General features: G+C 42.8%; 1 protein-coding gene and 1 non-coding gene across 3 annotated transcripts in view; both read right to left on the bottom strand.

Annotated features, from left to right (window-relative positions):
* Positions 1-8,893, bottom strand: part of LOC135241602 (FERM domain-containing protein 5) — a 94,727-nt gene extending 85,834 nt beyond the window's left edge. The window contains exon 1 of one of the 2 annotated variants that reach the window (XM_064312122.1): positions 8,505-8,893. In XM_064312122.1, coding sequence (XP_064168192.1) covers positions 8,505-8,606 — 102 coding nt within the window. In that variant the 5' untranslated portion in view covers positions 8,607-8,893. The remainder of the gene's footprint in view (positions 1-8,504) is intronic. The other variant, XM_064312124.1, reaches the window with a different exon arrangement.
* A 3,601-nt stretch (positions 8,894-12,494) lies between these two features.
* On the bottom strand, positions 12,495-12,566 carry trnah-gug (transfer RNA histidin (anticodon GUG)). Its single transcript has one exon. It is a non-coding gene; the product is annotated as a tRNA-His (tRNA).
* Between the last annotated feature and the right edge of the window lie 321 nt (positions 12,567-12,887).

Below are 12,887 nucleotides of genomic sequence, written 5' to 3'. Positions count from 1 at the left end.
CCACATGCAAATATATTAACAGTAAACAACCTGTGCAAAGGGGACTCAAGAGGAATCAACAGGCCGTCTTAAATAATGCATTTCACAAGGCTAATTAAAAATTTTTGAATTACGCTTGAAGTCTTTTTGCGTTTGCGAATGAAAGCATGGCTCAGCTGTGCCCCAGTAAATCTTTCCCAGGTGACGGCTGTTTGTAATGTCTCACAGTGCACTTATCCTATCACCACTCACCAGAAACCCACCACAGTTCTGCCTTCTTTCTCCAAAGACGGGTTTACCATTGGGGTTCCCTTTATTCATTGTAAAGGAAACGGTTCTGCAGCCTAGTCCACAGAGAATTGCTGCTTGAGCATAACAGTCCACACAATATCAGCAATGTGCCAGTAAAATGAGCCAGACAGACCCATATCTAGAAAACTCTGTAAAACCCAAAACACCTTTGGAAGACACCGGGAGAGAGAAGGAGGGCTTAGGGTCAGGTGCTTGTCACAGGGGGAGGCTGGAGAGCCATTGAGACGGAACAGCCACAGAGCAGTTTCAGGACCCTGTTCCAGCGCCGCCAGGCATCGGCCGGTGGAGCCGGGGCCGCGGTCGGACCACGCCCTCCGCTGCCCCTGACATCCACTATTTACAGCAAAGGTGACCCAGAGATGTGGGCTCTGAATGAGAGGCCATGCTGATGAAGGGAGGGGGTCCATGAACCGTGATCCAAACAGAGCTGAATCACCCAGAACCCCCAGGAGACAACCCAACACAACAGGCTTTCATAAAGTGTTGTCTGAACAAGCTTCCCATGGCTCTTCACAGTAAGATTAATATTAAGACAAACAGGAAGAGGCCAGCGCAAAAGAACAAAGTAAGCTTTAAGGCCCGATTAAAAACAGCCAGTTGCTGTTGCATCTTAGCTTATGGCTTGGAACTGAGTGAAATTGAGCAGTTGCTGAACATAGAGTACAGCGGTGAACGTGAGATGATGCCAGCACTCCCTTCCGCACAAACAGAGAGAGAGCGAGAGAGAGGGGCAGGGAAAGTAAGAGAGAGAGAGAGAGAGAGAGCGCAAGAGAGAGAGTGAGAGAGAGAGCGCAAGAGAGAGAGAGAGCAAGAGCGAGAGAGCCAGAGAGAGAGCAAAACCCTGCCTGCGGGGATGACAACGCATGAGTTGCAAAGCCTCCGAAAGTCACACAAAGGGCTCTGAGGGTCCTGGGTCTATGAGTCGGCTGATTTGGGTGCAGCTGACTCCTGTAGACAGTAACACGGTTTTTTTACCTAGGGCTCCTGTATTCGTCATCACCGTTCTTGACTTGTTACAAACTCGAATCTGCTAGTGGAATGAAGCATCCTGAACCAACACCTGCCCACGTTCCTCTGCAGAGAAGTGAGCCGAGGCGATGTCAGGGACATCAGCGATACCTCTTATAACGTTTAGGAGAACAGATCCGAGCGTAATGAGAAACCCACCCAGAGGGGATTGGCTCTCAGCACAATCTGTGGAACAAACTATCAGAGAGATGAAAGGGTGACCCAGTTCCCGCTCCCGCTGTTCGCTCCCTGCCTAGGTGTCCTGAGACCACGGCCGGCTCCGGGCTGGTCTTCCATCCTGGTGGGGGGGGGCGGGGGGCAACCTGCAGTAAATGGGGAGAGCAGAGCTTCTTGCCCCTCTCTGACACCACCAGCAGGTTGCACCAATCGCTGGCTGGATCCCTTGGGGACAGAGGGAGTGGAGTGTACAGAGTAACAGACATGGGTTCTCCAGACTGAAGAGGAGAAGAGCCTGTACGCACTGCTTCAGAGCCGACTCCCTATGCATACAGCCATTCGTCTTTAGAACTTGCTCATTATGCCAAACAGCCATTCTTTAGAGCCCACTTACTATTCCATACAGCCATTCTTTAGAACCTGTTCATTATGCCATATAAGCATTCTTCTTTAGAACCTGTTCACTATGCCATATAGCCATTCTTCTGTAGACCCTTCACACTGTTTAATTCAGTTCAATGAGCTTTATCAGCATGAACATAATGAAACAATATTGCCAAAGCCATAGAGTTGATATACATGAGTGAATAAGATTCAACATTTGACTGGTTACAATAGGTGAAATTAGATATCCCCTAAAGCCATTCTTTTGAACCCGCTTACAATCCCCTACAGCCATTCTTCTCTAGAACCTACTCACTAAGACACCATACTTCAACCTTGCCTCATAACCTACTAACATCACATCACATCATACTACCTCTTTCATAACTCACTCATTATAATGCCATATTACAACTGCACTTCATAGTAAACACAAACTATGACATCATAGACACCTTTTTTATTTAACCTAACTGTAATCAAATTCTCTTTTGCCAACACTGCTATGACATCATAGTACAACTCTGATTCATAATCCATTCACTCTGACATCATGCTATGCTAGATGCTCTTCTTTATAATCCATTTGATATCACAGTACCACTCAGCCTCAAGACCACTATGACATCATCGCAACACATTGCTGCAGCTGCTGTCATTGAGGCTGCGTGGTGCACCTGCCAGGCTAGCAGCTCACCTGAGCTTGCTCCACCCCCAAATGTCCATAACACACTGCTGCTGCACCCTGAGGGACAGGTCAATTTCATACAAACTCGACTGACATTCATATGAGATTTATTTTTCTTATTTAAACTTACATTTCTGTATATATATTAACACCACGACATTTAAGAGCCAAAGGGTCAAGCTTGTGTATTCTATTTGTATTCATACACAAGCACAGAATTAAAAATGTTAACTCAGAAAGGTTTTGCAGATTATCCGGTTGTGTACGTCTTTAACAGAGGCGGGTTTTTTCCTTACAACGAAAGCACGAAAAAACCCACCCATGTCAAATCCAGACGCTCTCGCTTATAGCAGCGAGGCGTCATTCAAGAGGACCAGCAATCTGCGGACCGCTCTCCCAGCGCACAAGCGCACCAGCTGATAACTGATTCGGGTCTGCGCTCGTTACTGCTTTTCTTTTCAGCGCGAATTTAAAACAAATGCAAATCCCGAGCAGGACTGGCGCACAAAGGGAGAAGAGACGGGATATCGATCGCCTTCAGCTTCTCCCCGCGGCTCCCGTTTGTAAAATAAATCGGTCATACCTCACCTCCTTCTTTAAACATGACAGGTTAAATGTTGTCTCTTCACTCTCACCATTTCTGTGGAACATAAGCCGCGTTTCCACCGAAATTACCCGGAACTTTCAGTCCCAGGAACTACTTTACCAGGAACTAAAAGGTTCCTTCAGCCAATGGTTGTCTGCGTTTCCACCGGGGTCTAAAGTACCGCGAAGATTAGGTAAATTAGCCCACTGACGTTGTCGTCGGTCCATCTGTCATATGAGTTCTTCTGTAACCCCATACTACCACCGAAGTAGCCTACATTATTTTCTAATAACCGGGACAGCCCGGAGGGGTTTATTCCACTTATATACAACGGGTTACCAACAATGACTATATATGGTTACTTTTGTATTTATTGATTTTCATATATCCTCTCAAACACATTCATTAACAGCAGAAAACATGCACACGTTGTAAACAATTAGCTGTTTTATTACTTTCTCGTCGTCAATTCCATATAGGCTAATCGCAAAATGACAAGAATAGAACGAAAACTCGGACTTGCGTGAAAATGTAAATTAGTAGTGGTACAGCCACCGTTTGCTTTCCTTCGAAGTTACTGCTAGCCGAGCAGCGACGTGTGCCCTCCAGATGCGAACCACGCACCATAATGAGTCCATAGTCTTCCTGGTCTTTTCGTGGAATTGAAAAATGGCAGTAAAATTGAGTAAAATTACGGCAGTCTGAAAAAGCTAAAGGGAAGATTACTAGAATTAACCTGTTATTTTACCCGGATAAAAGTGCGGCATGTGATTTCCAGTTTGCTTGTACTGTATCACCAATGTTAATCGTGCAGAACTACCGCATACCTCACATAACTGTATCAAACGTTTTGAGTCAATTACAACGGGCTAACAAAGAAAATCCGGAAGAAAATATTCAGCAACCGAATTAATCCGTTTGAATGTTTTGGTAGCCTACGTAATATGCTGTCCCAGCACGAATGCTTAGCATTTTATAAAACGAATACTAAAGCAAGAAAAGAACAGAAGAGCACACGTTATAATTCCAAGACGTTGACAGGTTATAACCAAAAGTAGGCTACTGCGCCGCATAACATACAAGTTTGATTTGAAGTTATTATGAAAATAAATTGGTTTGCGCTGCATATTTTCAAACATGGCGGGTAATGGCGGAAAATAAATACAACACAAACGCTACGAGTACTCGACCAATCAGAAATGTTCAGCGCTGCAAGCTCCACCCAAAAGGTTCCTGTACTTTCGGAAAGTTTACTACCCCCCGAGCAGGAACGTTTTGGGGGGTAAAACAAAGCCCCCAGAACTAAATTTAGACCCTAGTTCCTGCGGTGGAAACGCACTGAGTTCCTCAAAAGGTTCCTAGTTCCGGGGTATAGTTCCTGCGGTGGAAACGCGGCTATAGTAAACCTGTGGAATGCCAGCACAAACAGTAGAGCCCAGCGCTGCATTTAATGGATTAAATTACCGTCATGAAGAAGAATTTTAACACTGCAGTGCAGCCAGTCTATAATTAACAGTAATGCATTGCACAGGTATAATAATAATAAAGATATATTGTACCCCAATGCTACTGCTGTGCATTATAGGCGCAGTGATGCTGTTGTGCTGTAAAGGTATTATGATAATAAGGTAGTATGCTGATACAGTAATTATGTAGTGTAATATAAATATACAAGTAATGCGGTTGTAGTTTTATGCTGTAGTGCTGTACCTACATAAAGATGATGTGTTGTACAGGTATAATGATACTATGGTGCGGTACATTAAATGTCTGTTTCTCTCACACTTTCTGTTATCCCTTGGCTACTGCTACTGCTACTACTTCCAGTACTACCACCACCACCAAGACTACTACCATCACTACCACTACCACCACAAGCACTGCCGCCACTGCTACTACTAATACTTCCAGTAACGTTAGCACGACAAATACCACCATCACTGCTAAGGCCACCACGTGTACCACTACCAACAATACAGCCACCACCACCACCACTACCACGACTTTCAATCCTGCAGCTCAAGTACACACAATACTTATTGACAGTAATAATATACTATTTTAGCTGGAGTTAATCCTTAGGCAAGCAAACAGTTTCTTCTGGAACTCTATGTCCACTCTGCAGTGGAGCCCCCGGCTGAGCTCTGCAGTTACTGCGCTGGTGGACTGCGCAGCTGCAGCAGCTGGCTCAGGCAGACTGATAACAGATCGATCAACATCGCAAGAAAAGTCCTCCATGTTAACTGTGGTGCTGGGATCCCTGGTTCTCTGTACGCCACACAGGTACCCAAGCTGGAGAAATAACCCTGAAGCACCGAACGGCCCTCAAGCTTAAATGTCACAAAAGGTGCCTTAGCAACCTAGCTAACATTAAAAAAGTGCATGTGTGTGCGCACGGGGGTGAAGCTAAGGGGGTATAACAGGGAAAGCTTTCCCGCACACTGCCAGGTTCAGGGGCCTCTAGAAGTGTGTGCACTTGTGTCAAGAGTTCAAGCGTAAGCTGTTCAGGCTAAAGTCCATGAACCCAGAGACAGTTGCACTTTGGCCCATTCATGTCAACCATGCAAGGCAGACCACATATGCAACGATGTCCTCAATTAATGCTTCTGTTATAAATGTCATTCTCTCTTAGGGGCTGAGGAGTCCAATACAGTAAATAGTGTGTGTGACTGGGGAAGTTCATCATTTTTCCTCTGTGCCAATATGTCCATTGACCCTTTCAAAATAGTCTTCATCTTCATACGCACTCCGTTGTACATAATCAGTATGTATAACAAATCGACCATTTTGAGAATAAACAGCAACATGCCACTTGTAATCTGGAGCATGACTGTTTAAAAACAGACCAGCTCCCACTTGCACAGGTCAGCACTGCATGTTTCTCCTGGCTGCATTACAGCCATGGGCATCCCACAGGGTAAATGACAATCTGCAATCAAAGCACACCAATCCACTTCTGACTGCTGCTGTTCTTGAAGAGTGGGTTTTTTTTGTCCAAGAACTCAATTTCTTTCAGTTCCCCGTAGTGACCGTTACACCAGCAGTAGAATGTTCAGTAAAGAACATTCTAATCACATGTATGTGATTGCACCTTAAAGGGTTAAATTTCTCAGAAATTATTGGTTTTTACTGCATTATTTCCGGGACACAAGGAACTACTTTCTTCAAATGCCATACTGGTAAAAATATCATTCTCTCTCTTTCCCTCTCACTCAACTTCCTTCTCTCACTATCTGTCTTTTTTGTTCTCAATTGGTTTCTCTCTGGCTTTCTCTGTCAGTCTCAGTTTCATCACCCCCCCCCCCCCCCCCGCCCTCTGCCATTTTCTCTTTCTGCCTTACTGTCTTCCTCCCTGTCTCTCTTTTTGCGTTAATAGATGGAGACTGAGAACCCCACCTTACAAAAGAGAACAGCTCCAGGATATTGTCTAACATGAATACCCCTCCCTATCATTTCAATAACATTCTCCCTGGAATAACCCGGAATATTTGTCAGCTGACGGTTTCAGTCCAATCAAATGGCATGCACTACACCAGGGATCTTCCAGCATCCAGACGCCTTGGTACTCAGTGATGACTAAGAGGCAAAGTAAAAACCGGTTTTAACGATACGTCAATGAAATCGTTACCAATTCATTCGAACCTGTGTGCAACAATATGTTGCGTGTACAGAATTCCCAATGTTGGAATTTCCCTGGAAGAGTCAATCTACAAGAAACATTTACAAAGAAATTTAAGCCAATGGCAGGAAGGGGGAGTTAACATAAAAGGTCTAAACGCATCTACATGCAGGTTATTTGAGGTAATTGCGATAGTTCAATCCATTATAAATACTACAAAGACCTTAAATTTGATTTTGAATGATGCAGGTCTATTTAAACAACTTACGCTGTGGTGTGCAAAGTGTAAATAAAATGACTGCCTGTGCACTGCAGTGATTAGAGAACTAGGCTTGGAGGGGGGGGGGAGTTATGAGTTTGAATCCTCTATCACACTCTTAGGCAAGGTGCTTATGATAAATTGCTTTTCCAAATGTTCAGTTTTCGTATTTAAGAACATTAGACGAAACATAACAAATTAAAGTTAGTTAAGTTGCCCTGTCGACTGATATGAGCATTTTCTATTCAGAACTGTGAGTAAAAACTTATCCAGTCCCACTTAAGTATTGTACGTTAATCTGTGTGTGCAGTCCACTGTAGGGGGAAAAAAACTTTAATCACTCTGTAAGGAATTCAAATTATCAAATTAAATTTGTGGCAATTCCCACACAGATTCTGTAATTAAAATAATCATTCTTATTACAGACCATCTGAATGCCTGTTGAATATTAAAGAGGCCACCCTGAGGAAGGTTATCTGCTTATCAAACGCGTATAATAAAATAGTAGTTTGGGGATTCAGATTCTTAGCTTGCACAGTAGCCCATTAGACATCACCCCCTTCAACAACAATGCATTGTGCAGGACTAGGCTGATCACGGAATGGTGAATCACTGCATTCTACCACGGCGTTGCCTGTTTATGATTGCGAGAACGTCGGTCGTTACAATAAATTACACTGCTAAACCAGGCGATGCGTCCAAAGGTTCAAACGGCCATTTACAGTAAACGCTCTGTGTGTATTCGCTGCGCTCCATGCTGCCTGCCTTCGGAAATGATTTTTTTTAAAACAATCAACTGCGTCACCTCTCTTCATTAAAATTCCGAGAAGAGTTTTCTGCTTTGCGTTTTTCCTTGACCGTCGTTGTGCCCATATTACTATCGACACCTCACCGGCCAAATAGACGGACACGATATCATAAATGCAGTCTCGTTCCCTTCTGCGAATGCATATCCACGAAACAGCTCCTTGTATTTATCTATCGGAACAGTAACTTAATTTGTAGGTGTGTGAGAATTGCAACGACAATCACATCCATAAATCTGTTTGGGAAATTTCTCATATTCACCATAGTCTTGATCAACTGAGATGGACACGACTACACTGCTTCCACACACACACACACGCACGCACACGCACACACACACACGGACGCACGCACAAACCAAAATCATTCACCTTGCCAAATGATTGCCCTAAAACAATGCACACACAAAAGTCAGTTTATGACGGTGCATCCAGCGCTATGACACTACGCAGTGCAGGTAAAATATACGTAGGTGAGTTCGGCATATCCGCGACAAGCATATGAAGAAGCGTGACCTGAGGTATGCAGGTGGCCAGCGAGTAAACAGTGCCAGCACGTTTCTATCCGCGCGGAACAAAGGTTTTATTATTGCAGCAGCCACGGTCGGGAATCGGCGGGAGAACAAGTAGACTAACCACATTAACACAGTGGTAGCAAGGTAGACACTAATTGCTTTTGGACTGACCTGAATCGTGCAGGTGTATTCGGTATCATCCAGAAGCCTGACGGTACAGTTGTATTCTCTTTCTAGATTCCGGATGCTGCCGCTCATCAGTCGACTCAACATCTTCTTACACAATTTCTCATCCGCGTCTGTCTGGGACCAGAACAATAAACTGAGCACAGCATAGAAGTAATGTCACATCAGCCACCTTTTCGGCTCTTCCAGCTGAATGGCAGCAGAAGTGTTGGGAGACAGTATGCAGGGTTTAAGCATCGCTACCCGGCAGACGTGAACACACTGTTTTCTCGGCGTTTGAATATAGCCATGAAAACACTTGCGGTCCTACTGTAAGCGAAATCCGTTGTGCTTACAGCCGAACTGTGAACCATTCACAATTCACCGCTTCATACTTCAGATAGCCTATAGGGCGGGTCGACAAACGCAGAATGACGTCCCTGAAAACCAACAAGGGAGGGGTCTAGTAAATGACACTCGAACCCGACAATACCAACCCGGAGTATCACTCGTCTGGAGTTCTAAAGCGCCCAATAGCCGCGGAGACCAGGTTCTGAAGTGCGATTTCGGAGTCCCCCTCGACACCAGGCATTTGGAAAAGCCCTCTGTTCAGCCCGATGGTAGCCTATTGCAGTAATTATCTTATCGTGCAGGTTGATTCTCATACCGACAGGTACCACATAAAATACGATATTAATGTCTTCTTATGGATTGTCACATGCAAAAACAAAACATTAAGATAGTTGTGAATAATGGTTGATTAAATTATGCGTTGCATTCTTAAGGATGCACTCACCGTATGACTGAACAATCTAAGGCAGCGTAAACGAGACCAATGTGTGTGCTGCAGATCAATAAATAGATTAAGAGGTATCTACATTTTTAAAAAGCCCCATGCGCCTATTAATCTGACCTGAGATAAATCTTTTGGTTTGATGAATACAGCTTCAGGTGTGGCTGTACATGTGCATAATACTGAAACACGTAGAACTATGCCTAATTCCCTTATGGTTTACATTGTCTCTTCTATTTGTTGTATTTGATTTTTTAATTTTGGCTATAAATAGCTGTACGAAATGAGTATTGTACCTTATTGAACCTGTGTGTTGTGGTTGTCCAATGACCATGATATGCGCTTGTGTACGTCGCTTTGGATAAAAGCGTCTGCTAAATAAATGTAATGTAAAGTAAATTATTTTGAAATCATTTTTTTAAATATGATTGTCTATAGGCCTACTTAAAGTTTTAACGTGAGAATAACCGAAGCTTCAGTTTGAGTCGTACTGACCAGAATAAAAAGAGTGGAATATTCATGAGTTTTAAACATGTTGTCATGATCGGGAAAAACTTCAAGAAACGTGAACAGTGTGGAACGTTGTGTCTAGTACAATTCACTAGAGGGCGCAATTGTTCCAATATTCTGTTGTCTGCCTGTTGTCGATGGTGCAGTGTGTTCGGTGCTGTAAGGACCACTTGTGCTGAAGTCCTTTGTCTAGACTGGGTTTACTTGTATTTCTAAATGTATCTACCGATGGATCTGTTGCTTGGTCTGATGCTTAGTACAACGCCTCATCTTTGTACTGTAAGTGAAACAGACTTAATTATGACCGTAAAGTTGTTGCTTTGCCTATTCATATAATTAATTAGTCACACGCATGTGTTTCCAAATGCACATCATTACATTACATTTACATTACATTGCAGGCATTTGGCAGACGCTCTTCTCCAGAGCGACGTACAACAAAGTGTATAACCGTAACTAGGGACAAGTGTGTTGAAAACCCTAGAGCACCGGTCTCCAACCCTGGTCCTGGAGAGCTACAGGGTCTGCTGGTTTTCATAGTGACTCTGCACTTCATGGATCAATTAGAGCAGTTGATTACACAGTTAACTCAACTCACCTGGTGTCTTGGGTCTCACTTGGGTGCTGATTTTAAGGTGAAAACAAAAACCAGCAGACTCTATAGCTCTCCAGGTCCAGGGTTGGAGACCACTGCCCTAGAGGGAAGTACAGATCCAAGTGCAGGGAGCGACCGCGTAGTTTAACTTGGACCCTGTAGGTTAATCTGTAGAAATCATCAGTACTTTAATGAACATGATTAGGCCTATTGGGCAATAAAATACTCTCTCCCTTTAAATAATGTGAACTACGTAGGAGACCCTAGCAGTGCAAGATATAACACGGGAATTAATTATCCTTAAAACAAAATTAAGTGTGAAAGAGCTGAGTGGAGGCTAATTTGCTGTTATGGACGCAGTTGTTGAATAGTGATTATGAAGAGGAAGGACGAGCAGGGCTAGTCTGAATCAAGAATTTGCCGTGCGTGTGAGATAGAACCCGGACTGTTAGGTCTGAGCGGCCGTTTTCCCATTGCACATTTATGTCCCCCTGTATCCGCCTTTTATATAGCAGTGTGTTTGTTGGCTTTGTGAATATGAAACGATTAGCGCAAATGGCGCACTCTGGTGGTTTGTCTGTGGAATAGCAATGCTATCAACAAAATGCAAAAATTATACTCAGAAACACAGTGAATTCATATAAATATGCATCCACAGAAATACTCATGCTCTCTGGCACATGCATTACATTACATTATATTTATTTGGCTGAAACCTTTATCCAAAGTGACACAGAATGAGTGCATACCAAAGGTAATTGGAACAACTACGAAACACAGGTCCGAGAAGGTACAATACTCATTATGTAACTGTTATTCATAGTCATGACCACATTAAGTCCAGTTCACTCAGTAAGCATGGGCTAGGTCAGAGAGTAATGTTAAGTTAAACTAGGCAGCATTACAATAAGCTACAACATCAAGATAATGATACAAGTGCTGGATGGAGATGCATGTAACTTGAAAGTGGTACAGGAGGTACACGTGTAACACAAAGCCATGTGAATTGAGAAGAAATGCCCGTGTAAGAATAGGAGAAATATTTTCAACAAAGATGGGATTCAAACCTACGCGTGCAGAGCACAACGGATTAGCAGTCCATCGCCTTAACCACTTGGCCACCTCATCCCATGAGTATGCATCTACATGAATGCAAGTGCACACACTCTCTGATGCAAGCACAGATGAGTCTATTTACTCTGTGGCTTTTCAGGCAATTAGCCAATCATCACAGTTCTTTTGTAAGTGTCAGTGTGCCTCAGATCTATTTTTTCATTGTGTCTATGATTTAATGTGAATAATTGCCTGAAAAAAATGTTTACTTAACTGGGGTGCTAATTGGTTACATTTAAGTGGAGGTCATGTGGGAAGTGGCATTTCCCCCTTTGTTTAGTTGATCTTCCCTTCTGGTCCATATGAATGTCCCTACTAATTAGATAATTCTGCATATTCCAAATGCCTAGTCAACGACAGTGCCCTTCAATATTATTCACACCTGTGATAAAGGAAATAAGCAAGTATTACAGTATAAAAATAAACCATATGCAGGTATCCAAATTGGTCAAATTGAGCTTCTGATGTACTAATACACTTACACAAAGGAAAAGATTAATACATAATAATTATTTTCCAAAAAATGTGTCCAAAATATGTCACAATTATTTAGACCCCTAATAATTCTGTTAAATAAAATCCAGTTTATACAGTTTTTTTACATTCATATTTCTCAAGGGTGTGAATTTGGAGGGCGTATGCTTGGAAAATTCATAAAGCCAAATTAGTTCCCTCCAGCACCACAAACCTAATCAAGTAACACACTTAAACACATTTAAATGTGTACTTATTTACGTATCTAAAACTGTATAAATAAAAAAACACAAAAGGCAAATTTCTGTAAAAATGTGTTTGTTCCTTCAATTGTGTCTAGTGAAAATTGAACGTATGTGCTTGTTTACGTTATGGTTTTACAGTTTATTTATGTTTATCCTTCGCTTGATATGAACCTGAACTATGCTTGCTGCATTACCTGTTCGCTCGACACTAAAGATGGTTGACATTGAACAAAAAGGAGCCCATTTGCCGTGACATTGTTCCACAATGCCGTGACTCGGATTCGAACCGAGGTTGCTGCGGCCACAACGCAGAGTACTAACCACTATACGATCACGGCGAGCTACATGAGCTCTGGCGCACGGCGTTTCGGCAACGCTTATGACATTTACGGAGTCCGTAGTGCATTAAAATTACTTTTCAATAGTGTAATTCAACAGCTGTTATCAACCGAAAAAAAAGAACCAACGTTTAGCTTGTTAGCTTGTTTATAGTTACTCTTTCACGCGGCGGCTACATATCTCTCTAAATGATATAACAACTTGTGTTTAGAATGTTTATATAAATAAGCAGTCTGTGCAATCTTTTCGCCAACAGGAGCAGATTTAGGCTTTATAATGCAAGTACAAAATGTTGCCGCAAATAACTCTATAGCCAAAAT

The sequence above is a fragment of the Anguilla rostrata genome, chromosome 16, assembly GCF_018555375.3.
Source record: "Anguilla rostrata isolate EN2019 chromosome 16, ASM1855537v3, whole genome shotgun sequence".
NCBI lineage: Eukaryota > Metazoa > Chordata > Actinopteri > Anguilliformes > Anguillidae > Anguilla > Anguilla rostrata.
Note: the sequence above shows the minus strand (reverse complement) of the source record. Positions and strands in the feature narration are given on the sequence as shown.